Here is a 26,807-nt window from a genome sequence, read left to right as displayed (position 1 = left end):
GCCTCTGTGGCTAATGGTGCATGGAAGTGATTGTTTTGAAAATAACTGTGTCGGTTTAAAATATTATTGCCTGTCTCCCAGAGGATACCACCCACATAGAGGAGTCAGCAGACTGAGAACACAGATAACTCTAAGCTGCTTCAGGATAAAATCCAGTGTTTAAAGCGTAAAATGCCGGGGGGGAGGAGGCAGCTTGAATTAAGCTTTTGGACTTTGCAGTGAAACAGCTCAGAGGCAATTGTGTCTCATTCTGCCACCAGAGCTGGGGCTGGCATCTTTGGCAGGCACAAAGAACTGGGGGCAGCAGCAAATAGCCACAGCTGCTTTCTCAGGGAGGGTGTCTGAGCTCTAAGCATGTCTTTTACCTTTCTGGTACAGCTTCACAGCATTTGGGCAAATGGTGAGGCCTTAACCACCAAGTCAAATAGCTAATAAAACACACTGTGTGAGATTCAGATTTAATTCTGAGTATTGTATGTGATGTAACCAGACATTAAGAGGGAACAATAACCTCATGTTTTCTGTCTCAGTCTGCTCTGTATTTTTGACCTCTCTGTGATTAACTCTTAAGTGGTGGGAATGATATGTCTACAGGGAGAAGATTTCACTTTTCTGAACCCACCTACCCTGCATTTTTTCCCTTAATAAGAAATGTAAAAGACATGTAGTGACATCCTTGATCCAGTAATGGTTAAAAGAGACAGTGACTCAAGTTGTTTCTCTTCCCGAGTTCCTTAAAATTCTTCTACTCTGTGTTGATACTGATACTGTGATCTGACCAAGGAAGCCTTTCCCATGCTTTCTTTTTAAACATAGGATTCAATGTTGTAGCATTGTATGCCTTGATATGTACTTCCTAATATAAAGCTATTTGTAAACTAGGCTGGAATGTTATCTTAGGCAGGCCAGTGTATAGCTCCTACACACAGCAACAGCCTACTTTTGTTTTTAATACTCACTGTGCTATTGTTTGCAAAGCTTTGGATTTTGGCTTGAAATCCAGGCCACCCAGAATTTAACAGCAAAACTTTCACTGAGTTCAGTCTGATCTGGATTTCAACCTCAGTACCTAATGTTGCTAATGTGGGATGTGGTAAACTTGATCATCCAGTTTTTTATGGCCACAACAGATGTTCCTTCTTTTAGACCAATGGAAAGCTACTGAACTTCATCCACCCTCCAAAACCAAAATACAAGCATTTGTTTACAGCCTGATTCCAGGAATATGAATTGAATCAGCAGCTGTGAGGTTTGTTCTTGTGTATTTATGAACAAATATATGCAAAATTCTTGCTTTTCCCAAAGAAATGTTGCCTGGGTTGTATTTCCTATATAGAGTAACACTACTTTAAACAGTCTAATGCTCCATTATAATTTGTTTAGCACAATCAAAATATCATCATAGTATTTTTAACCTCGTTTTTTAAAAATGGACCAATATTTTCCCTCTGTCTTAGAAAACAACATGTTATGGTTATACGTTTTTCATGTTGTAAACTTATAATTTAGACTGACTATAATACAACATTTTTGTAATCATGACCCAAAGCACAACCTATAGAAAACAAAGGTATTGAATAAAATTTTTTTTCTTCCTCTTTGAATTTTCAAATCAACATAAAAGGTCAAAAGACTGATGCCTTCTCCTAAATTAGAAAAAAAAAACATGATAGTGTAATAACTGAGACCTGAAATTTTCTAATATAAGGAGCAAGAAAATTATCACTAATTTGAAAGGTATCATGCCATCTTTGGGATAAATATCCAGTGGTTCTTCCACACAAACAACACACACTGACAAAGAGACAGAATAGGAAAAAGAATAGGAGTGCAAAGGCTCTTTATTAAAGGAATGGAAGCCTCATTAACATACATCTGTTTCTTATGAATAAAAGAACTTTACACCTTTTCCTTTGTCTTTCCTGAACTGGTCTGATTTCAGGAGTCACAGCACAGTTTTTATTGTGCCAGATTAAAATTTCTTATGGCCTTGCTTAGTCTTCACCTTATGTGAAGATGTTTCTTTGCTTTGCTCACAACCAAGCCCCCCATTTTGCTTTAACACATGCTGCAGCTGTGTTTATTTTTAGTTCTGTGGGCTGTCCTTGACAATGATGCTCCCAGCAGCTCTGTCAGGGCAGGATTTATCAGAGTGGCTGAGCTGGCTGAGCAGCTCATGCTTCCACACACCTAGTCTCACTACAACTTCCTTGTCCTGGCTCTTTGTGGATCTTTGCCCAATTTAGCTCACTAAACCAACAGGAAATTAACAAACTTTTTGAATAAGTTATTTTTGTGCCATTTTAGTGAATTGCATCAGCTCAGGTAGAGGTCCCATAAATACCAAAGGCAGCTAGTGAGTGGCACAAATTCTTGGCTGGATGAGGGAAAATCATGTTGAAACTGTGAACTTTTGGAAACAGAGACCTATTGTGTGTCTTGCAAAACTGTTTCCAGATTAAAAATATCCATTTTTCTTTTCTAAGCAGATTTTTACTGACTGAATTAGCTCATTGAAGGCAACATGGTTGCTGGACCCACACAAGAAAAGCAGCAGCAGGAGCACATTCCAGGAGGTATGGAGGGAAACTCTCCCAGTCAGTAACTCCCTCTCAAGGAACCACACTTGCAGGTTGCACACAGAGTGTGCAAATTACCTGGGATTGTGAATTGGAACATACCAAAATAACATACTCATTATTATGGTAACTGAGGTTAACACTAATTATGATACATATTACCAGTTTTCAAACATGCAAATTGCAACTCTCAAGCTGGCATAAACTCTGTAATGCTTAAATTTATAAAATGATTGGCTATCTTAGTGCTGTAGGCTTCACAAATCCTCATAGCAGACAAAGAGGATTCCAACTATATTCTAAAGGTTAATTTCAAGCAAATGAGACAGTGGTCACGTGAGTAATTCAACCCTCTGATTATCTGAGATATTTCAGTTGGAAAGGAAAACCACCAACTGTGAGCAGATAGCATAATCCCTAAAAGTAACTTAGCTGTTCCTCACCAGTGGTAAATTTTCCTGGAGGAGCCAGTGCTAACTTTATCCCACTTTCAGATGCTGTGCACTGAAAGTGCATTCCTGTGCACTCTACTCCTCCTTCAGTCCTCCAAACAAGCAGCCAGTTTGTTTGCAGGCAGCTGCCACAGTGCAGTTTGCTCTGTGGCCAAGCCTCACCATTCCTGTTAGCTGTGGCTCTGAGGCTCAGCATCCTCAGCTGAAATACCACACTACTGATCAGGTATGTAAAGACATAGAGTTTCCCAAATGAGTTTGTGCAGGTTCAACAGGACCTCCTGTTTTTATTGAAGAAATACAAAACTGTATAGTGAACAGTAGTGCCTCCAGGAATGAAGTATTCCTCAAGGAATACTTGGGAAGAAAAAATACATGACATGTTTTTTTCCCCTCCTCACTAAAACTTAAAGTGAAAGCCAGCATTTTCCATGAGTACAAAAGTGATTGAGCTTGATGTATGCCTAGAGTGATTGTTCCTAAAGAATGCTGGCCTGGCCCTATCCTCAGGGACATTCTGCCTGCCCCAAAGGGCTTCCAGCTCTAAAAATCCCTTGGCAAACGGATCTGAATTATGTGACCCTTTTCTGAGTATGTGCCCTCTCAGCTGTTGCCAAGTACTTATTGCATGTATTCAAAAGGATAGTTCAACATGTATCCAGAGTTCAAACTAAGTTCAGCACGTTTTGGTTGATGGCTTTATTCTACTCGGAAGAATTTGGGGGTGGAGGGAAAGAACAGACCATAACCATAATACTTGTCATAGCATGTTGCAAGGGTAAAAATAGCTCATGACAAATGTAAGGCATGGGAGCCTGAGCTCTTCTCAGAGTCACCGAGAGTCCTGTGGAGTTTGGGTGTCTATAAGGAAAGAACCTCTCTTATCTTCTGTGGAAAGGAGAAACCTGCAGTTCAGCACACCAAAGCACCTCTCCGGTTGACAGAAAAGTCATGGAGAAAGAATACAGTGGATAAATGGATAAAAACGAAATTTCTGGTAATTAATCGAATAAAGGAAAAAAACCAACCAAACAAACCAGAATTTGTCATTTTGCTCCTGTTGACTTCAATTTTTGTAAGGTATGGCTTAGTTCAATAGGCAGGTTCCTTGCTATGCAGCTTGTACCTAAAAACTTCCAATTAGCTGGGACTAATTGGGAGTTTTTATATAGGCCTAGACTGCAGAAATCCCAGAGAAATGTAAAGATGAAACCCAAATCCAGTCAGACAGGGCTCCTGGTTGGATAAAAAAAAGAAGATGTTGAAGAAGACAGGGTGTTTTCAAGCCCAGAACAGCCACAGCACCCCTTGCACTTGAATGCAATCTCTGGGTGTTGTGATGGTAACACACGCATGTAACAAGGCATGTGTTCCATCAGCATGTTGTGCCAAATAAGGTTCTTTCACCCAGTGTGCAAGAGACCAATCCACACTCAGAGTCAGGTATTTGATTTATTTGTACTTCTGCACAAAAAAGAGGTGCTGGGTGGCAAATCCACCATCAAAACATTTCACTACTTACACATTTTAGCAAAGGCCTGATTGTTCCTTCACTACAAGTTATGTAGTTCTCCTATTACTTAGTGTTCTATTTTCTATTGGTCAAGTGAGTTCCTCTCTTCTTGTGCTAATTAGTCCACATACTCAGTCTTTCCCTTCTTTTGAGTCAGGGGGCCATGAGTTGGTGGTTATCATCTCCCTCTGCCAGAATTACATTTCACCCAGTTGGAGCTGATTTCAGCACAGTTGCTGAATTGGCTTTGTCAGTTTCCTCCTTATCGTGGGAGTTCTGCCAAATATCCTTGTGGCCTGTAAATTCTGCATTCTTTTTATCCACTATCAGTGGGACGTCCTTCTTCCCAAGCTTTTTTAACACCACCCTCTCCCCACCAGGAGGTCTGAGACCACTGAAGCACACCAAGGCCTTAAGTTTAACAAAGCAATTTTTCCACAACATAATTTATCTTTCTAATAAAAGGTATTATCTTATGCTGGTTTTGGCTGGTGTGGAGCTGCATTTTCTTCACAATGGCTGGCATGGGGCTGTGTTTTGGATTTGTGGTGAACACAGTGATGATGGTATGGAGATGTTTTTGTTATTGCTGAGCAGGGCTTACACAGAGCCAAGGCTTTTCCTGATTTTTGTACTGCCAGGCTGGTGGGAGTTTGGGAAGAGACAGAGCCGGGACAGGTGGCCCAGACTGACCGAAGGGACATTCCAGATCATGGAACATCGTGCTCAGTATATAAGGCAGGGGAAGAAGGAGGAAGGCGAGGATGTTTGCAGTGATGGCGCTTGTCTTTCCCAAATCACAACTAGGTGTGGTGGAGCCCTGCTATCCTGGGGATGAATGAACACCCGCTTGCCCATGGGAAACAGTAAATTAATTCCTTGCTTTGCTTGTGTGCACGGCTTTTGCTTTGCCTACAGAACTGCCTTTATCTCAACTCGTGAGTTTCCTACTTTTACCTTTCCAATTCCCTCCACAATCCCAGAAATATCCCAGCGGCCCCGCTAAACTCGGCCGGGTAGCCGAGGGCGCCGCGCCAGGCATGCTGGGGCGGGGAGTTCCGGCTGAGAGCCGTCTTTAGACCAGGGCGTGATTATGAACTACACTTCCCAGCGTGCCCCGCGACGTGACTGAGGCAATAAGAGGGGGCGGCAGCGCAGGTGTCGCGCCGGAGGGCAGGTGCGGGTGGCAGGTTCGGGTCAGCTGGGGATCGGTGCTCCCGAGGCCTCATGAAGCCGCAGGAGCCGCTGGAGAGCGGCCCCGCCGCCGCGCTGGAGGCGCTGAAGCAGCGGGCGTGCGAGAGCGTGGATTTGAACGCTGCGCGTCTGGGCGCGCTAAGCCGCGACATCTGGAGCCGTCCCGAGCTGGCGTACGCGGAGCACCAGGCGCACGACGCCCTGACCCGCTTCTTCTCCGGCGGGGACCTGCCCGGCGCCGCCTGGGCCGTGCAGCCGCGATACAAGCTGGGCACAGCTTTCCGCGCCGACTGGGGCACGGCGGCCGCGCAGGACCCGCTCCGCCTCGCCTTCCTTTGCGAGTACGATGCGCTGCCCGGGCTGGGGCACGCCTGCGGCCACAACCTCATCGCCGAGGTGGGAGCCGCCGCCGCGCTGGCGCTGAAGGCCGCCCTGGAGAGCCTGGCGGAGCCCGCGGCCGTGCAGGTGGGAGCCTTCCCGGGGGAGCGGTGCTGAGCGCTGCCTGACAGCCCCTGACTCTCTCTGTGCGTTTGTGCTGCAGATCACGGTGCTGGGGACGCCCGCGGAAGAGCAAGGAGGAGGCAAAATAGACCTGATCAAGGCTGGGGCGTTCGATGGCCTGGATGTGGTTTTCATGGCGCACCCCTCGCAAGAAAACGCTGCTTACCTGCCCGACGTGGCCGAGCACGAGTGAGTGTGTGGGTTCAGGTGGAAAGAGGTGGTTTGTTAATAGCCTTTGTCCCCTTCCTGAGAAGGGGATCTACTTTAGCAGTGGCTGAACCTGAAGCCTTGCCTTTCAGACAAAGGTATTTGCGCTCAGATAAGGAGCCAGGTTAGTATTAGGGAACGGCACTCTGAGCTGTTCTTCGAGAGGGCTGTGTTCAGCCTACTGCTCAAATCCCTGGCTGATCTGAGATAATCTTCCACGTATGCTAAAAATCCATTTTTTATTCTGATGTTTCTAGGCGTTTCTTTTCGTGTGATTATGCTGTCTGTTAAAGTAGAATTTAAAGATGAAGCTGCAGGGTCTCAAGGGTCGTAGTTCTGTGCTTTCCTGGATGCCAGTCATGTGGTCCTCTATGCATTTTAATCCGTTTGGAAGGTGTTTCAGGGTTCCTCCTTTTGAAAAGAACTGGCCAGCTAAATATGACTGAAGTTTGTTTCTGTAGTAACTTCCACGCTAAATTTAGTAACGGCCGTGTTGTGTGTGTTAACTCTCACATCAACTTTTTGTTTTTCATCCAAATAGTACCTGTCTTTCCTTCATGTTTGCCCCCAGTGTAAAGATGAACAACAGTCCTACCCTCACACAGCTGCCTTTTTTGTCAGACATATAACTCTTTGAAAATTATACCTTGTCTTCTGATTAGCATTGATGTTCAGAGACAGCACTGGCTTACTTGTGCTTTGAGTCACTTGACATGTCTTAAAGTACACCTTGCTGATTGTGCATCCCCGGAATTGTACACAGTACATGAGGTGCAACTGCCTTAGCTCTTACTCAGCTGCTGCAGGGACCATAGTGTTTCCTTACAATTTTGGAGATAGCTGGCATGTTTGAGACTTCTTCAGTCATTTTCAAGCAATCAACTCTTAGGCAAATTCTTGGTCTTTAAGTACATGATTTTTATAAAATATTTTGGAGCTTCATTCATTTCTTGCTCTGCCAGTCTGCAAGGCCATGCTGTTCTTCTTTTAGTGTTATAAACGTCTGTTTCCACCGTGTCCCAGCAGGAGTCTACCAGCAGATTTTGTTCCTATGTTTTATGTTACATTCTATCTGCTATGTGATTCCTGATCCCAGGAGAGACCACACTAGTAAACTCCCTCCAGTGCAACAGTTTTTTCAAGTATTACATTTAACTGTCTCAGACTAAATTCTGAATTATTTAAACAACTAATTTTGTAATCCTTGATGTACCGGGAACAGTTTTCAGCTTGGTTGTGCTACTGTCCAGCTCTGGTATGCTTGATTTTACTGACCACTTTGCTTTTACCAAGGCTATTTTCAGTGGATAATTTGCTTCTGTTACTGCCAAGTTTCATGGTAAAACAGACAGGGTTGGTGGAATGCAAGTCCTAGATAGCCTTTAAACCTTTGAACGTGGAGGAGGCATGGAATTGAAGCGCTCAGTGAAACAACTTATTATCTCCAAAAGCTTGAAGTACTGACTTTGTAATGTTTTATGTAATTATGAAGTTTCAAAGACAGTTTTTGTAATTTGTAATTGATCTTTGGTTGTTTGCAGGGAGTTTAAGGACTGGTGATCATTAAGTTGCTAGTATTGCTGTGTCTGCTGCACATGTAACTGCAATTCTGAAAGCTATGTGGTGCCTGAAATAAGATTAATATATTTGGATAACTGGTGAATACATGCCAAAGTTTGCTGGTTCTTATTCACTTACCCTTCACTTAATCAGCCTGTTTATTGTTGGTCAAACAGGATCCACATTCTTCTGCTGGTATTCTTAAACTGGCTTAGGGTGTTACTATTCTGCAAAATCTCTTGGGTTTTTCTGAGAGTCTGTGGCATTTGTGTAGCAAAAGAAGTACAAGTAAAGGAATGCTGGAAGAACATTTTTGTAATAAGAAACACATGTTTCTTGTGGAAAATAATACTGCAGCATGACTTTTTGCTGTACTTTGACTTCTATTTTTTGAGAATAAGGGACCTTCGTGAGTTAATTTGAGGAGTTGCAGTCTAATACTTGGGATATTAATTGTCAAGTTTCTTATATTTCTTAATGATAATAAATTTTGAGTAAAACTCATCGTCTAAAGAACAGGTTCTGTGATTGCCTTGGAAGGTTACTGGGGATAGAAAAAGGCATGCTTAATTTGGATTGCAGCAGTAGTAAGAGATGTTTCCTGTTGCAACAGTACACTGCATTGTTTCCCTCTTTGCTATCCAGAATTCAAGTGCTGGTGTTAACTTGCAGCTGTGGCACACTTCTGAGCACAAGGGGTCACTTCAGGATAACTGCTTAAGTTGGCATTTGTGCAAGACAGAGGGATATCTGGTCCTGGATAAGAAATAGGTTGTGTCTTGGTGTGGGAGGAATGCTTAAGATTGAGTTTCTTCTGTAAAGGAGTGGGTATGGAGTACAAACAGATTTAGTTTTGTGCATTTTATAAATAGTGAGACCTTATATGTAGATGTTGCTATTTAATATTTTTCTTTTGTGTAAAGAGTTCTCATATAGTCTGAAATACTAAATTATTTTGTAAGGTTAATATTAATGGCCCTCAGGTGAAGCAAAGCATGAATTTTTACTGGGCATGTTGAGGTGCAATACACTTCTGTGTAGTTGGAGGACAGCCTTTGCATTAGATTTCCTTCTTGTTGCAAGCCTTTCTACCACCTTTTTTGAAGAGTGCAAGGAGAGAACATCCTTGCTGTAGCATAATAATGTGTATTTTACAGTAGGCTGTGCTTTCCCATGCTTGTAAAACTTGACTTTTGTTATTTAGACATGGGTTATATGTGATCTTATGTGCTTTTGTTATCTTGCATACTGTACACATTTTAGTTGACAAGAATTAGGACACTCAGCTTCCAATTTTGCATCAGAGAAAAGGATTTGTTATCTTCTGAGACAAGTGTTAGTAACTTTAAGTCTCAGAAGAGTCAGGCAGTATAAAAAAAGTGATGGAGAAATTTAATTAATATGTGAAATGTACCCTTCAGGAAAAGGCTATATAATGGGATGTTACCAGTAACTCCCTGCCTGACAGGCTCTTGGTATAATTCAATTTTACTGGTTTTCTAGAAATCTTTCAGTGTTTTTTTGCACTCAAAGATAGTTTAACTATGCAACAGTCTAGTGCCAGGTAAATTATTTGGTGTTATGCTGCACAAAATTTAAATAACATGTATTTGTGGGAACAAAAGGAACTTTTTCATTTCAAAGATTTTTTTTTTTTTTCAGTGAATGAGAAACAAATAAGCAATCCTTTTATTTCCTAGTGTGACTGTGAAATACTATGGAAAAGCTTCTCATGCTGCTGCTTATCCTTGGGAAGGAGTTAATGCATTAGATGCTGCTGTTCTTGCGTACAACAATCTGTCTGTTTTAAGACAGCAAATGAAACCGACCTGGAGAGTTCATGGTGAGATCTTCATTAAACCTAATGTCCAGCAAGTAAGAGTTTAGGCTGTTGAACTACTAACATAGAATATCACACATTCTAAAGTATTGCACTAAAGCACTAAATTAGTGTAGTCACTTCAAATATTATGAAACAGCACCGTTTCATTTAAATGGTGTGTCTGCAATCTTTAAAATCATGTCAGTGTCCAGAACTAATTTGCTTTTAAGTCTTGAAGTTGCAGTTCAGAAGAAAAGAAAAAAGTGCAAACTTTATTTTTGTACATGGCCTTGGACTCCTTAATATATGTGGATTTGCAGAGGTGTAAGATTAAATGTTTCCAAAAAGTGAAGTATTACTTACTGCATCACTTTTTTTTTAGTAGACGTTCCATTGATTAGATGGCATTTGTTGGAAGAGTCTGGTGGTCTGGGGTGAAATTTATTTGGTCAAGTACAAACAACAAGTGATGGCAGAAGATTATTGTCCTGGTTAGTAGCTCAACCAACTTGATGTTCATTGGATTCTAATATTTAGTGTCTAGTTGGTTTTGGATTAGAAAGGCTGTTTTGCAGTAAGAAGTTAACCATTAAACTTGAATTGTCCTCCTTCAACATCATGCATTTCTACCTGTAAAGTAAAGTTCAAAAGGTGAGGTGAAGCTGCCCTTTAGCTATAAACCCAGGGCTCCTTATTGCACCCAACACAACTTTGTCCAAGTTGAAGTTAAGAAACTCTGCCAGTCTGCAGGACATTTGAATGTAGAGCTGTTTATTTGGAATACTTGTTATGAGCTAAAAATCCTTCCAGAAGTTCTGAGCTGATCATTATGTACCTTGGCTGCTTGTGCTGTATACAATACAGTGTGTGTGTTTCTCTCCACGATATCTGGATGGAGTCCTAATCCTTTTGACTGTAGATGAAGCTGTTTGCAGTTTTGCTGTGCAGCATGCCCAAATGAATTTCAGACAGCAGGCACAGCCTCTGTCCTATTTGTGTCTCAAACAAGGCACATGATTAAGAGTTTAGGTGTCTGCAACCCATGTGTTGCAGGTTTAAGGCTAAAGATGCCTAAGTCTTCTGTTGAATCTAAGCCTAAACCCCTAAATACTGATTTTTTTGTAGTTTCAAAAGGTGACATGGGTAATGTTAGCATAAAATCTAAGTATCTAAACAAGCCTTCTAGAGGTAATGCTTCCTGAAGAGCAGCAAAACTGAAATTTTTGTTTGATAAAACTGCTGTTATAAATCTGGCTTTTCAAAGTGGAAATATTTAAGTTACTTCTGGGAAAGGGCAAGCAGCCAGAGTGAGATTGAATTTTAGGAATGCTTTCTTTACAACTTTGTGCAGGCTTTCAGTATAATCAGTGGCTGAATTAAGTGATCCTAAAAATAGTAATGTTAACCCACTAACAAAAGCTGAAATAATTTCCATTGCTTAAAGTCTAGAATTTCTAACCACTGTTTCGTGTACTAAAATATTGTTGTCTTGAGTTCATCTGAGATTGTTATCTTTCTTCCCTGCTTATGAATGGAGTATATGTGGCCCACTTGAAAACAGGAATGTCGATTTTTTTTTTTTTTTCCTGCCCAAGAAGTTGAATTAAACAGGTTGTAAAAAAAAGTTTCCATCCAGAAGGGCAAATTGGGTGCTACTAATAGTGTGCAGGCAGCCTGCTTATAATTCAGGGCTGTCCAGTCCATACTGCAGTTGTATTGAAATATAACTATAGACCTATTCAGACTCTATGCAGTTCCATTTACAATTGTGCTGGACAAGACAAGTGAAAGCTGTTTACTCATGAAGCTACTTGTTCTGAGAAAACTCGTTAGGGGTATGTGTCATGCAAATTTGCATGAATACTTACTGTCTCCTTTCCTGTGATGTCTATCCCTCTCATCTGAGCTGTTCCTATTGTTCTGGACAAATACTGATACTGGATTAATTCTACACTGTTTTTTATTTTGACTGTTTGAGACTGGAGGTGAAGTTCATAATCTTAATGGGTTTTCTGCACCAAAAGATATGTTTTGTTGCCTAAAATTAGTGCTATCTCTTCAGGTCTAACTGAGACAGATAGACCTCAGTAACTCCTGCAATATTTCCATTTAAGGTAGAAGTTTCTCAGGTTCTACAGAAAACAAATCTAATTCCACGTACAAGAAGTTAAAGGTAGAAGGCCAGGAAAACACCCTATTGGAAGCAACTGGCTATTTGTGCAATGACATCTAACGTGGAACTGGGATCTACAGGGTGTTCTTACCAAAATATCTAAATATTACTGTCGTTTATCGTAGTGCTTTTGATGCCATAATGGTAGAAGATGTAGTTAGCCACACATTTCCTCGAGGGAGCACTTTCAACTTAAACTACACTTGTGACTGAAGCTATATGTGTTATACATTCTAGTATTTCTGAAGAATTAATATGAGCAATCTAAATGAAACTTTCTGGGCACTGCAATACATACATTATTCCGATATTGCTGAGAAATGCAATTTACTCTCTTTTTCTTCAAGCTCACAAAGTAAGTTGGAAACACTGTAATTGAGGAAACGTTTAAAAGTTGGAATCCCTTACAGCAATTTTTTTTCTTGTTGGCAGACGGATTGTTTTATGACTCCAACGCATTGAATTTTAGGGGATTAATTAGAAATGCTAGTTTGGCTTGACTCTGGGATGTAAAACAAATGTCTAACCAAAGAAAGCTGTGAAATTGTGCTGAAAGACATGTACATGTTCCATGTAATCTGACATGATGAGGAAACTTTGTCCACATACTGCATTTTTTACAGTCTTTGTATTTCGTGCTCAGATGATGTTTTGTTTTTTTGGTTTATGTTTTTATAGTTCTTGACTCAGGAATTTCATGACAGAGATGAAGATTAAGAAATTGCATTTAACACTGACAGCACTACTTTTCCCTTTCTGCAGGTGTAATAAAAAATGGTGGTGTAAAACCTAACATCATTCCTTCTTACACTGAGCTAGAGTTTTACTTGCGTGCTCCTTCAAGGAAAGAGCTTTCTGTTCTGACAGAGAAGGTTGAAAATTGCTTCAAATCTGCAGCAGTGGCCACAGGATGCAAGGTAAGAATATATTCATTGTCATGGGTTTCTGTTACACGGAACAGGAAATGTAAATTTACTTTGTCTGCATAGTGTTTAGCTGAAGTAAATCTAAATTACTGTTACACTTTTTGCTGTTCTGTTGCTTTGTATCCTGAAAGAAAGCTTTGGTTTATAAATAGAATGCCACAGAATCCTAGAAGAATCTGTGTTGGGAGAGACCTCTGGAGGTCATCTGATCTAATTCTCTGTTCAGAGCAGGACCAGTTAGAGCAGTTTGCTGAGTGTCATGTGGACTTTTGAGTACTTCCAAGCATGAAATTCTGCCACCTCTCAACAAGTGCTCTACCCACCTTATGGTGAACAAGGGTTTTCCTAATGTTTATGCTGCAATGGCTTGAGCACTGGAACAGGTTTCCTGCAGAGATTGCAGTGTTTCCATATTTGGAGATATTCAAAAGATGCTTCAGTATGGTTCTGGGCAACCTGATTGAACAGGGGAACTGGACAAGATGATCTCCATAAGTACTTTCCCACATCAACTCTCTGTGACTCTGTTGTATCCAATGGGAACCTCCTTTGTTGCTTCTTGTTGCATCACTTTGACATCTGAGAAGTCTGGTTCTGCTTTCTCTGTACTCTTCCCATCTGGTAACTCTAGACAGCAGTAAGATGCCCCACTAACCTTCTGTTCTGTGAAGGCTCAGCAGATCAAATTCTTTCAGCCTGTCCTTGTACATCGTGTTCTCCACCTGATCATCTTGGTGGCCTTCCCCTGGCCTAGCTCCAGTCTTGATTTGAGGAGAAACCAAACAAACACAGCACCAGATGTAGCCTCACAGAGGTTGTCCACATCAGTAATAAAAATATGAAAATATTAATGGCACCAATCTCAGTTGCAGATGAGCGCTTCAAGTAACAGCAATGTGGTATTTTGTGCCACTGATTATAAAACACTTGGAGCTTGCATGTCTTGTGTCATGTGAACCAGACATGTTGTCATGCAAAGCGAGGCTTGGTCATGAACTATGTGCTCTTAAATGAGTTCCATCCTGTGTGCTGGATGTTCACAATCACCTGATGATTCTTGAGCCTGGGCATGAGTTCTAGGAGGATTTATTTGCTCTGTAATCCCTCTGGGAACTTGGGGATAGGATGGTCTGAGGAGTGTGTAGTTTTTAAGGCCCTCCTCTTGGCCCTTCAAGAGGATCTGGCCTCTAGCTCTTGTTCAGTGAGCTGGAACGTCCCTCTGTTTCAGTGACACTTAAAAAATGGTAGCTCCCAGACTGCATTTCTGCTTCTTTTACTCTGCATCCTTGGATGCATCCTGCCTGATCCGATGTACATTCAATTTCTTTAAGTGCCCTGTAATTTATTTTTGTTTTGCTGTGGGTGATGCTTCTATCCTACAGACAGTGCTGCTAGGCTCAGAGACCTGGGAGGCTTGATGGCAAACCTCACCTGTAGAAACAAGCAAAACAGGTATTGGGTCTTCTGTCTGTTTTTTTTCCCCATATTCTTGGTCATTAGGTCCACTGCCCCGTTAAACAGCAGGCTCATGTAGCAACTCAGTGATTTTTCAATTAGCATTCTCATTTCTTTTGCTTTTAGTAAATGGAAATGTGTCTCATCTAGCTGGTTAAAGCAATATGCATACCTTTTTTGTGTTGCTAAGATAGACGGTTCTGCTTGCTTTGTTAATTATAAGCTTATGACTAATTCAGCTGTAAAAAGAACGTATGTGATTATCAAAACAAATAGGTATGGGCTATGTGAATATTAGCATGTCACTTTTATAGTCTGTTGGAGGCATTAGATGTTTTCCTACCATGTCCCCTTCACTATATCTAGAAAACAGTTTCAGAAACTGCACTTTATGCAGAATGAAAGTTAAGATCTCTTTTGAAATTTGACACTGATAGGTTTTTTCCATTTGTTTCTAAATTTCTTGCCTGTGTGAAGCCAGTTCATGAATGGGGCTGTAGTTATGGGAAGCGTTCTAAAAAAAAAAAGGTGACATATAGCTTGATAAAAGCCTGTGTTTATGTAGTTTAGTAGCTCCTGCAGGTGAAATCATTAGACACTGTTACAGGAAATATTTGTTTCCTATTTTTGGAGAAAATTTTGAAATCCTTGCTTCTGAAATTTGGCTGTCTAGTACAAACTGAACAGAACACCAGCTGTGTTTTGATTGAGGGTAATATGTGGCAGAATGTTGTAGTTTTGGAAGAAACTTAGCACTTATGTCTGTTTTGCCTTGGGCTTGAAGTCTGGATATGTAGGGGGTTTTTTGGCCTTCAGATTGTTTACATTGAACTGGCTTACACTGGAGAAAAACTTAAAATAATTTGGGGTTTTTGTCTAGGTGGAAATAAAAGGTGGTGAAAATGATTACTACAATGTGCTTCCAAATAAGAGCCTGCAGAAAATTTACAAGGAGAATGGAAAGAAGCTTGGAATAGATTTTATATCGGAAGATGCTATCTTGAATGGTTTGTCAGGTAACTCCACCTGCATTTTTTCATTGTGACTTAAGCTTAGGTTGATCAACCCTGGCAGGTATAGAATAACAAAACAGAGCTAAGTTAAACCCAGTTTGATCAGAAGAAAATGCCAATTACAAAGCTGAAGCTCTGTAGAAGTTTTATATCTCTGGCCTGTGTTTCTGTATTTGTTGTAGAAGCTAAGAACAGGTAAGAAAAGCAATAAACGCCTTCTGATAATAGTTCTGAAAATATTTCAAGTAATAAACAGTTTGGTTGGGGAAAGGATGGAAAGCTAAGAGCAGTCTGAGAACACGAGAATATGTAATGAATCGTGTCTCATTCTATGGCTTTAAAATACAGAATCCTGGTTTGCTGTAAATGGGGATGTGACTTTGTTTTTAGGAGCCTCGTTCAATAATATTTTCCAAGCTTATATATAAACAAATCTACTAGAATCTAACAATTATTTTAGAGAGAGTTTTTGGAGAGATTTATAAATGGAAGTTTAAGGATCTCACTAATTTAATCTTTTCATTAACAGGTAATTACACGCCTCTAATTTTAGTTCATGAGTTCAACAGATTAGTTTTCCAAAGGGTGCTCTTCAAGTAGGTGTTCACTTTTGGGTCTTGACTATGTCTCAAATTATTTAACTTTTTTGGTCTCCAAGCTATAACAGAAATGGGAATTCTTGAATGCTTAGGTGGGTTTCTTGTTATCCTTCACACTTTTTTTTTCAGAATCTTCCCATAGGACCTCTGTTCAAGTCTCAACTTCTGCTCATACTTTTAGCTTTCACTACTGATCTTAACTGTGTTTATGACCATTTTTACCCCATTCGTGCTAAAGGCCTTTCTCTTAGAAAGAAAATACTGTTCTCAGTAAAAAGTTATTTTAATTAGTTTGTGGTACTTGTCTTCTCTATATTAAATGGAGATTATCTTTGAAGTTTGGACAAATTTGGTGTTTACGAACAGCTCTCCAGACTTTTTTGTGAGTAGGGGAGACATTGTATGTAATGATATTCTTGGCATCTAATGGTAATGTTTTTTTTTTTTTCTGTTTCTTCCTTCCCTTCCAAATTAAACACTGGTTCATTGTCTTGGTTTGAAAAGACAGGAGTCTGCTAAGGAAGTCAGAAGCCTTTCTTGAATTGGAAAATGTAAACCTCCTCCTTCCAAATTATTGTAATGTTGAAATTAAGGGACTCTCAGGCAAAGATATGGGAATAGGAATAACAGTTCTTTACTAGGAAAATTAAAATAATGCAGTTATTAAAAAAAACCAACCAACACTGACAGTCAGAATACAACCTGACACCCTATTGTTGGTCGGGGTGGTGGTAGCAGTCTGATTAAATGGTGGCTGCAGTCTTCTTGGATTGACAGATGTGGTTTTATTCAAGCAATGATCTTGTAGAAGGGTACAGTTTTCCTCTGAAGGTCTAGTGGTTGTATAGATGGGCCTGGTCTTCCTCTGGGAATCCAGTGGAAAAAAGGCTGCTGTGATGTTCCAAATCCAGATTTTTATCTAGGTAGGAAATTCCTTCCTCTTCCCCCTGGATAGGACATTTCACAATGGGATGATGTAATTTTATCAGTCATGCAGTGAGACTCAATGGCCCATTAAAAGAAGATATCTCCCTGGAAAACTGCCCCACCTGGATTTAACAGCTGGCTTATTAACAGAGGATATCCCATAACAGAGTTACGAGGGATGGGTCATGGAAGAGATAAAGAACGCTGCTCCACTTGGTTTCAACAGGTGGTGATAGAATACATACTTGTGGTTACATCTTGCATTGAAACCCAAGACAGTGTTTAAAAACAAATTATAACTTAAGGCAGATTTCTTCCTTCTTTCTTCAGTGTAATACAAATAAGATTTACTACTTTGCTTGTTTAGTCAAAGAAAGCAGCTGAGGAACCTTAAAATGTTTACTGTAGTGCACCTTTATGGAGCTCTGCTCGCTGGTTCCTCCAAACCATAGTAGTAAGGATGATCATGAATACTGGTGATCTTGCTTTTGTTCAGAGGTCTTGAAGTAACTTTCCACAGGCACCCATTAGGGCTTTCATGTGTAAATTATATGATATGCTCAATGTTAACTATTAACTTGCTTAAACCAAAACTCCCTGTATCACTATCCTGTGCTTGAATTGCATGTCAGATGTCAAAACGTGCTTGAGCAATTGTTTTTTTTTTATCTCACACTGCAGTAGGCTTTACTGAATTTTCTTTACACAGCTTCTCCTCTGAATTTTTGCAGTGGGAATTCAGGAGAGATAACAAAGCACAGTCTCCAGAGTCATAGGAGTGGAACTTTGTATGCTACCCTTTTCTGGGCGGGTGGGGTTTCGAGTATTTTGTGTCATCTTTTTCAAGACCTCTGTTTCTGTTTAGTTTTCATGTGGTTTTCAATGTTTTCTTTTAGGATATCAGTTCCTTCTGTTGAAAGGGAAGGAAGATAGCTCAGTTGCTTCTCCATGTCTGTGCAGCAGAACAGTCGTTAAGAGCTGAGCGTACTCGCTGCCACCTCTGCATGGGTATTAGTGTCGCTCTGCTCCCAGGTATCGCTCTAGGCAGATAAGCCTCACCAGGGCTTCCTTGAGTACCTCAAACCACAGACTCCAGGTGTGCCCCATGCTCTGTTCGCTGGGCACACAGCCAGGGGGATGTGACATAATGTGAGACTGAGCTAGCTTGGACCAGGTGCCAGGACCTATTTTCCTTCTATTGGTCGTATGGTAGCTTTACTACAGGATATCCATAACCTCCTAAAGCAGGTGGCTTAGTTTAAACATGTCTTAGTTGAGGTACCCATGCCTGTGATAATTTAATCTGGTCAAAATGTAGTATTCATGGGGGTCATTGCCTTCCTGTGCACAAAACGGATAAAGAAAATCTTAAGAAGTTCTCGTATATTTGAAAATTCTGCTTTTGAAGCAAAGGACTGTATATAAATGTTTCCTGGAATCTTTTGTTTTCCCCTCTGTTCATGTTTGTGGTAATACTGACTCCATTAAATATTCAGTGACCTGAAGAGGCTTCAGGATATATTTTTGAGAGGCTGGAACTCCAGTATCTCTCGTTGAAGGCAGCACAGGTTTATGTATGTTGCATTGATAACTGCAATTACTTATGCTTCCAGAAGGATTCCCAATCTGTATGTGTCTAGCAAGCATACAATTTCAGATGTCTTTTTGGAAACTATTGGAGCACTGGTGTTCTAAACATACCTCTGTTATTCTCATAAAGGGTGCAACATTTTGTCTGATAGAGGGAAAGATTTAGCTGTCACATTTTTATTAAAAGCTGCCTGGATTTTGCCTCTCTGTATTACTAGAAAATACCCAATTTAAATCTATTCAGCAAAAATAACGTGTCAACTGGTAATACATCGAATATGGATATAAATTTAGGAGGAATGACATGACTGAGAGCTATGATGCAGTGAAATTTCTAATGTTTCATTTGCTGAGTGAGAGTAGGGAAAAGGGCAGCACAGTCTTTGCAGCAGTTTGTGTATTGGGACTTAGTAAGGTAGGCCTAGAACCCTTGGTTTAGTCTGGAGTATGCAGAATTTCTGGTTTGTCTGTCCAGATTGACCAAAGAATGATTTAGTAGTACAGACTACTGGAAATGAAGATAACTTATTGCTGTGCCAGGAGTTGAATTTTCTTCAAATGCATCCTGAATTTATGGGAGGAGATGTTTTTGAACAAGCTTCACTGTTTCCATTATCTGTAAGCAAGATAAATAGCAAACACTTGTCCTCACTCATCATGTAGACTCTGTGGACTCACTTTCAATATCTATAGGCTTCCAAGTAAAATTTGTGTTCTTCAATCATTTAATTACTAAATCTTAAGGCATTGGCAATATCTTCCCTTCATAGAGTATCATGATATAGAGGCTACTTGATGTGTTAAAATTAAATTTTATACACCATCGCTAAAGAAACAAATTCTTGAGTCTCTGGCCCCCAAAAAGTTAATTGAGATCTTAGTGGGTCATCCTATTTTTCCTGGCTACAAAACAATGCTTCCTCTGGTACCTGGATTTCATAATAACTCATATGTTGATTTCTCTAGCTTTGAAATGTCATTTTAACAAATAATGAGTGGATTGCTTGTTTGGGTAAAAACAAACAAAAACCCAAAAACACTTGGGATGTAGTTGTAGACTCTTGGATGATTTATTATGAAGAATCTTCTGCTTTGGGATGATATTCAGTAGAAAAGGCCATGAGATAGGTGCTAGATAACATATTAAAAGCGATAGGTATGAAAGAATCATCATTACAATCTGCAGGCATTGCTATCAGATGTTTGTCTACAAATGCTAGGGGCATTTTGTCTAGAATTTAGTTCTGATTTCATTTCAAGGGTGCTTGTGCCATTGAGATTTCTGTAACTGGGAATAATCAAAAGACATTGGGGGAAAAAGTTACCCTCGATCTGTTTTTGTTTAATGATAAATAGATAGTTTCTACTTTAGTCCCCTCCAGAATGCTGAATATTTACATATTGGTGAGAAGCAGGACTTATTGGGCCTAGTTCTAAAAGGCTCTAACAGGCTGAAATGCCTGACACTCCCAAGATTTGCAGATTTCCTGTTTCTGAATTAGCAGCTTACTATCAGGAGATGCTTGATAAAAATGAGTGGTAAAAGGAATAGGAACGTGCTGATACATCTTCCTTGCAGTCCAGTAACTGATCATTGTTCAGAAGCACACTGCAGAGCAGCACCTGAAGATGGCTAGTTAGGGAAAACACCTTGGTGACAGGAGATAATTGTATGGATAATGACTCATTAGAAATTTTTTTATTTTAGTATTTGGAGCGCAAAGGATACTCTAGAGATGGGCTGGAGAGAATGTCTATCATGCATTTTCTTACAGCATTCAAAACTGCCCAACACATTTTCATTAAGAAAATCTCTATGCTGCTTTTAGGTTCCACAGACTTTGGCAATGTTACATTTGTGGTCCCTGGGATTCATCCTTATTTTTATATTGGCTCTGATGCATTGAATCATACTGAGCAGTACACAGAAGCTGCAGGTGAGTGGAAGTGAAATGGATTAGAGGTTTATTTTTGGAATCCTTAATCATTATATAGTCTGCTTGCTGACAGCTCACTACAGCAAATCTAGGAATTAGAAATATTTCAAATTCCACAGAATTAAGGCTTTCCCATGTTTCACTGGCATTCAAAGCTATTGTGTAGTAAATGTTTAGAAGCATAGTACTAGATCTGAAATTGACTACATGTGAATACCTATAGAAACAGGGTTGCTTTTGTCCAGCATGATGTGGTCTGAGCTGAATAAGGACCCTGAAACAATTGTACTGTTAATTACAATTACTGTTAATTCATAGAGTTGCAGTAAAAGCTGACAAATGTAGAATTTCTTGGTTTGTGTTTGAGGTTATACGTATATGGGTAGGATAACCACTCCTTATACTAAAAGCCTGATTTTATAATCTAAACAAAAGAAATTAGAAGGATTATCCATAACAGCATATTCAGAAGAATTTCTAAACATAAGCCAAAAGATAAAATTCATTTTTGCTCCAAAAAACACAGTACGTAGGAAACATAACAGTTCTAGCTTATAAAACTTTATTTTCTGAAGAGCATAATGTAAACACTTGCTTTCCCGTTCTCTGTCTTAGTTGTTTATATCAGTAGCAGAAAACTAACTACTTGCAAAACAAAAAAGTGTTTTGAGGCATGGGAAAATAGGTTTATTTCATGCAAGTAGATTTTTAAGAAAATGTTCTTGTAGCTGAAACTTACGATCTTATTTTATAAAATATCCCTTATGAAATAAGCAAGTTGTTTACTATTGGTAATCTAACCTGAAATTCCTCTTACTTTCTTTTCTGCAGGGTCACAGACCGCTCAGTTCTACACCTTGCGCACAGCAAAAGCTTTGGCAATGACAGCACTGGATGTCATTTTCAAGCCAGGTCTGTTAGAAGAAGTGAGGGAAGACTTTAGAAAAGTGAAGCTGAAAGAAGAAGAGCCAACAAATACAGTAGAACCTAAAAAAGAATCTAGTGTTGGTGTAGTAGCGTGTGCATCACACTAAAGTTGATTAAAATACTCTCAGTAGGATTGACTTAATGGAGATGCTGGATTTAAATCCCAGTAGGGGCTGGATAAGTACATAGCTGGAGAAATTACGATTTAATTTTATTTAGACTTTAGGAGAAGTAAATAGTATTATTGCTTTCAAAAATGTGAAATTTCATCTAGCTTCAATGTTTGTGTTCACTATGGGATTATTTTCTTACAGTGATCTCAGATATGTTCTCTTTAATTTGCAGTGTTGAATAAATTACAGTGTTCAGATCCCTTGTCAGTGATTTTCAATGTAGTGCTGTAGTGATATTCCTTATAAAGGAACTATGGCAGTTTTCTCTTCTAAAATAAGCACTTTTCATTCAGTGATCGTATGCTGAATCTGATCTGTGAAACTTTTATGAAATTCCTGGTCAGTCAGTTTTCTTGGGACAAGATGGACACTTAAAACATGAGCCAGTTTCACTGGAGAAAAGGGGCTATGTTTGTAAGTATACTTGGTTTTGGTAATAGTAGCTTCTAGCGATGGAAGAGGACTGTTTGTATGGGAATGCAATCTGTAAATCTTGATTGTCCTGAAATACATTGATTTTCCTCCTAATGAATTTTGAAGGTGCTGTGGAGAAGTCATCACAAAATTGGAAAGCAGCTAAATGTTTATTTGATTAAATTAACACATTTTAAACTACTGCAGGAAAAGTTCTGCTCTGAGGCAATGCAGGTGTAATGAAACACAAGGTGTTTCATTAGCTTAACCTCTCTGAAGGAGGTGTATAAATTTAGCTAAACCAGTGAAAATCTTTGTCACAAAGCTACAAGTGTGGTGCCATGAAGCAATAAATGGTTGTGTGCGAGGCCTTGTAGTAAGCTCAGAGGAGCTTGCAGTGAGCACTGCTGGTGCCAGTAACTGTCTTCTTTAACCTGTTTTTTTCCATGTCCTAGGCAGTACATCTGTTAAGTCTTGCCAGTTGTCCTTTCTGTGTGTTGCATAGTTACTCTGTTTAGTCTTTATTTTTCTTCCCAGAGACATTAATAAAACTGCAGTTTTATTTAGGTGATGTTCTGTGTGCCCAAACATGTTAGGATGTCTTCTAATTCACTGGTTAAAGGATTTCGTGAGTACACAGAAAATAAGTCAGTGGGCAGATGGAGTGAGAAAGCAACTTACTGATTAATGTTTTCCTAAGCACAGGTATTACTGTAAGCTTCAGAAAGGAAGGCAGGCAAACTGTATTCCTCAGGAAGTCAGAATAACTGACTTTCAGAAATCTTTTTTTTTTTAACAGTCTCTGAATGGGAAACTCTAACATTCTGTTCAGTATTTTTAGTTAATTGATTTCTATATTCACTTTAATTTTCCACCAGTTTGCTTTCATTAGCAAACGGTTTTCACAGATGGATGTGTGAAACAGATGAAGGTGGGACTCAGAGCTATAGATGTATCTAGGATAGTAAGTTGAATACTAAATCCATCTGACATTTGTTCTAAGGTTTGTCAAAGGGACTTTGTCCTTAACTTTTAATTTACAGTCTGCCTTGCCAATTTTCGAACACAGTTGCAGTTCATTAAAATCTGCTGGGTTAACAGGCTAGTGCATTGATTTCCTTAGCACACGTGACTTTATTTCCTCCTGCAAGAACTGCTTAGCTCATTGCTTTGCTGTTTCTAAGATGAAGTGTTTGGATCCCACATAGTTAGCACATGCTGTATTGTGTTTCCTACAAGCTGATATGCATTAAAACCTTCTCAGTTCTCTTTGTCTGGACTTCTTGGCTGCATCATATCCAAGATCAGTTAATTAAACTCTGAACTAAAAAGTGTGTCTTCATTTTGTTGTAATCATTGCTGGAATTAAAATGGAATTGAAGTACTGACTAAAGATGAGTTGATATTAATAAAGGAATTTGTGATTGAATTTTCTTGTCCTATGCTTGACATTGGGATGCTGCTTGATTTTGAGTAGCATGTTTGATTTTTTCTTTCCCCCTCCCTATTTTTTTATGATTATGTAAGATTAAGGATGTTTTAAGCTTTCCATTTTGGTCTATGTTTGTGAGGGTTAATGCTGTTCAAATACATGTTCAAATACATGTTTTAATGTTCGTCTTTAACAGTTAAAACAGCTGTAAGATTATAAAGCATGTTGGAGTTGATGGAATAAGTCGTAATGTGAGCTTGTGAGTGATCACTGAAGTATCTGTTAGCCTAAAGCTGGTCTAGCTTCCAGTTTGAAGTGGGATTAACACCAGCTCTAGGTCAGGTGATCTTGGCTTCATTTGCTAAATCCTTGAATCCTCATTCAGCCTCCTTTCTCAACTCCCCATGTGAGCTAATTCCAGTTGGTCTCAGAATGTCCTAATGAAATCCACATGGTTGAGGATAGTGTAAAAATATGGTGCTGTTGTTTATGATAGCTCTAGATTTTCAGCAAATCACAGAATGGTTTGGGTTGAAAGGGAGATTAAAAGACCATCTAGTTCTTCATGCCTTCTCACTATTCCTAGAATCATACAATTTATTTTCCTACTCCAGCCTGGCCTTGAACACTCCCAGAAATGGGATACCTACAGCTTCTCAGTTGCAGACCGAAGTTTGCCTCCTTGCTGCTTCACCCTGTCAGTAATTATCACTGTCCTTAAAGACTACAAAAGGTTTCAGACTCCAAAGCTAGACCTGAGCTAGATGTGCTCACAGGCAGAACCTGTGTCTATCCACCATACACACAGACCTGCCTTCTGTACATAGCCTCATTCCAGGCCAGGCTTTGGGTTAATCTCAAAGAAATTGCAGATTGGCACCCAAAGCAAGAAGAATGAGGACCGTAACACAATCTGAGATGGAAAGCTGAGTGTCATCTTCATGGCGATCTGGAGTTTGCATGCAGACTTCTTATCAGAACCCTGCCTGTGGAGTCCTGGGACTCTCCAGCCCTACCAGCATAACCAGATTTAAGGATGCACTTGGTATTAATCTGGATCAGCTACTGAGCTCTCTGTGTATAAACTCATGGATATCGTGCTTTTGAAGGTAGAAAATGCACGATGCTGTAAAAATTTGAAGTTTTATTGTGATTTCAAGTGTTTCTAGAAACAAACAAAAGCGAACAAACTTCTGATTTATTGCAGAAGTGGAAAGGAGCAGAGTGTTAATGATTGTATGCAAAACCTATACAGTGAAAGGTTAAAAGCCAAAAAAGTGCATATGTAAATATGTTTAATGAGTACAGTTGCTGATAGCAAATGCTGACTGTATATGACATATCCTGTATTAATAGAATACATGTATATACACATTTATATAAGACTGAAAAGGCACTAGAGTTTCCCAAATAAAACACAAGTAAATGAACAGTGTCAATCCAAACACTGAGGCTGGGGAATCAGGGAGTTGTGCTGGAAGTTTTGAAAAATTGTATGGGAAGTTAGAAACTAGGTTCCCACTGAAAGTCAGGGAGTTCAAAAGTCCGGCTCCCATTTGTGTCTTCAAAATCTCCTTTAATATACTGATCAGATGCCAAATAATGTATGTAGTATGAGATTAATGAGTCTATAAAGGAATGTACCGTACTGCAGCAAAGTACATAACATTAAGCTTCTTATGGAGCTGAAGAGCTTACTATAAAATCTGGCATTCCTGTTCATGCTATTCTTAAATTGTAGCAATAAATGGGTTCTTGTAATACTGAGAATCTAAATACGTTCCTGTGCAAGTTTGCCCAAGAAATCTTGGAGCTATTTGGAGGGGAGGTGCCATCAGAATAAGGAGTAAGGTAGGGTGGGCAAAGCTGGTAGTCAACCTTTTATCTGCTTTTGCTAGAATGACATTTCTATTTTAATTTGACTGAAACATTTACAGCTTAAAAAAAAAAAGGCATTTTATTAATCTCTTGAAAAAATTTACAGGATAATAATATGATATGAAGGGGACTTGATAAAACAAAGGTATAATAGTATATGTGCATGTGGAAAAAAAACTTGTAGAAAAAAGTAGTAGAACTATCTTATGGGTGGGTGTGTTTTTCAATGATTTTTAGCTTTTGTGATTTTACTGCCTTACCTATGGAGTGTAGGCTGTGTGAGATGCGTGTAGGTGGTTTTTCAGGTCACAATTTTAGCAGTTGTAAGAAATGCTGAGTATGTTTATATAACATTTATTTACATAGGAAATAAGAACAACAACCAGCAGTGTTCAAACAACTGCAATGACTGTGTCACACACCTGATGGTAGAGTGACAGAACAGGCAGGCCAGGGCAGGTGTCACATAAGAAGATTCACTCTCCTTTTGGAGACCAACTGCTTTGGTCTGAGGCTTAGAGTAGCTCCACCTGCAAAACACAAGGATATCTGCTGTGCAGGCAGTAATGAATTCTGTAATTGTGTGCCAAAGAGTGTGTGTGTGTTTTTAAAGTCTGGTGAATGCAAATCCCCAGGTAGCTTTGTGAACACAGGTGTATATTGTGTAGCAGCAGAACAACTGAATGATCACAATTCTGAGACACCTTTGGTGCTGCTGGTGTTGTAAATGTCCCTGATTCCATTTAACTGATTCTTACTATTCTGAACTATTTTATCACATCTGTATTACAGATTCTGCCTTATTCCCTATGGAGTGTATTCACACTGACTGGCTGCTCTGCAGATGCTGTGCTGGAGAGTTGAGACTGAAGTCAAGTCAGTGCTAGCTGCCTCCAGCTCCAGCTGTGTCCCCTAGCTCTGCCTTGGAAGGCGTGGCTCTGAGGGCATATTGGGCTGCAGGATGCTGGGAGACAATGTAGCATGAAAGCAGATGGTGTTGTGCCTGTGTCTGCAGTGGAGCTGCTGTCTTACGGTAGAAGCTGTTTTCTTACTTCATTCCAAACATTTTGGCATGGTATCTCTTGTAAAGTCCTTATTACTGCTTTGTCAGCTGTTGAGCACCTTTCTATTATGCTTTTACTGCAAACAGATGAACCTGGATTTTCCTGGAAGCGAGTACAACTACTGCTGGCATTGCAGGCTGCAACAGGTTTTCAGGCTTATAGAGGCAGGTAATGCCCAGACTATATCAGAGGAAAGAGGCTTCTCCTGAAGTGGTTTGGGTTTTTTTTCATAGACAACAGATTGTCTTGACTGGATCATTTTGTAGAAAAACCCATTCTCAGGAAACTCAAGAGCAAAACTACCAGTGACTCAAATAAGCAGATCCAAGGAGAGTTCCTGTGTTTCCCAGAGGATTTGGTCAGCATTACAGGAAGTCTGGCTTTTGTTCATTCCTTGTTGAATGTACATTGCAATCATATTTTAAAAACTTAGTCAAGACAGTTATTTCTGTGTTTTAAATATTGTTAAGA

General features: G+C 39.7%; 1 protein-coding gene across 2 annotated transcripts; it reads left to right on the top strand.

The window, feature by feature from the left end:
- The first annotated feature begins 5,670 nt into the window (after positions 1-5,670).
- Positions 5,671-23,391, top strand: PM20D2 (peptidase M20 domain containing 2). Of its 2 annotated transcripts, XR_015802607.1 has the most exons (8): positions 5,671-6,203; positions 6,280-6,428; positions 9,707-9,849; positions 12,764-12,918; positions 15,263-15,398; positions 17,818-17,953; positions 20,341-20,448; positions 21,280-21,745. XR_015802607.1 is itself a non-coding variant. In XM_014877836.2 (7 exons), exons 1-7 carry the CDS (start codon positions 5,772-5,774, stop codon positions 21,480-21,482), a joined length of 1,326 nt encoding a protein of 441 aa, XP_014733322.2. In that variant the 5' UTR covers positions 5,671-5,771; the 3' UTR covers positions 21,483-23,391. The 2 variants fall into 2 exon arrangements, 1 of the variants encoding a protein (XP_014733322.2); XM_014877836.2 differs by lacking the exon at positions 17,818-17,953 and having other exon boundaries at positions 21,280-23,391.
- Positions 23,392-26,807: the final 3,416 nt, after the last annotated feature.

This window comes from Sturnus vulgaris, chromosome 3, assembly GCF_052056855.1.
Source record: "Sturnus vulgaris isolate bStuVul1 chromosome 3, bStuVul1.hap1, whole genome shotgun sequence".
Classification (NCBI taxonomy): domain Eukaryota; kingdom Metazoa; phylum Chordata; class Aves; order Passeriformes; family Sturnidae; genus Sturnus; species Sturnus vulgaris.
Note: the sequence above shows the minus strand (reverse complement) of the source record. Positions and strands in the feature narration are given on the sequence as shown.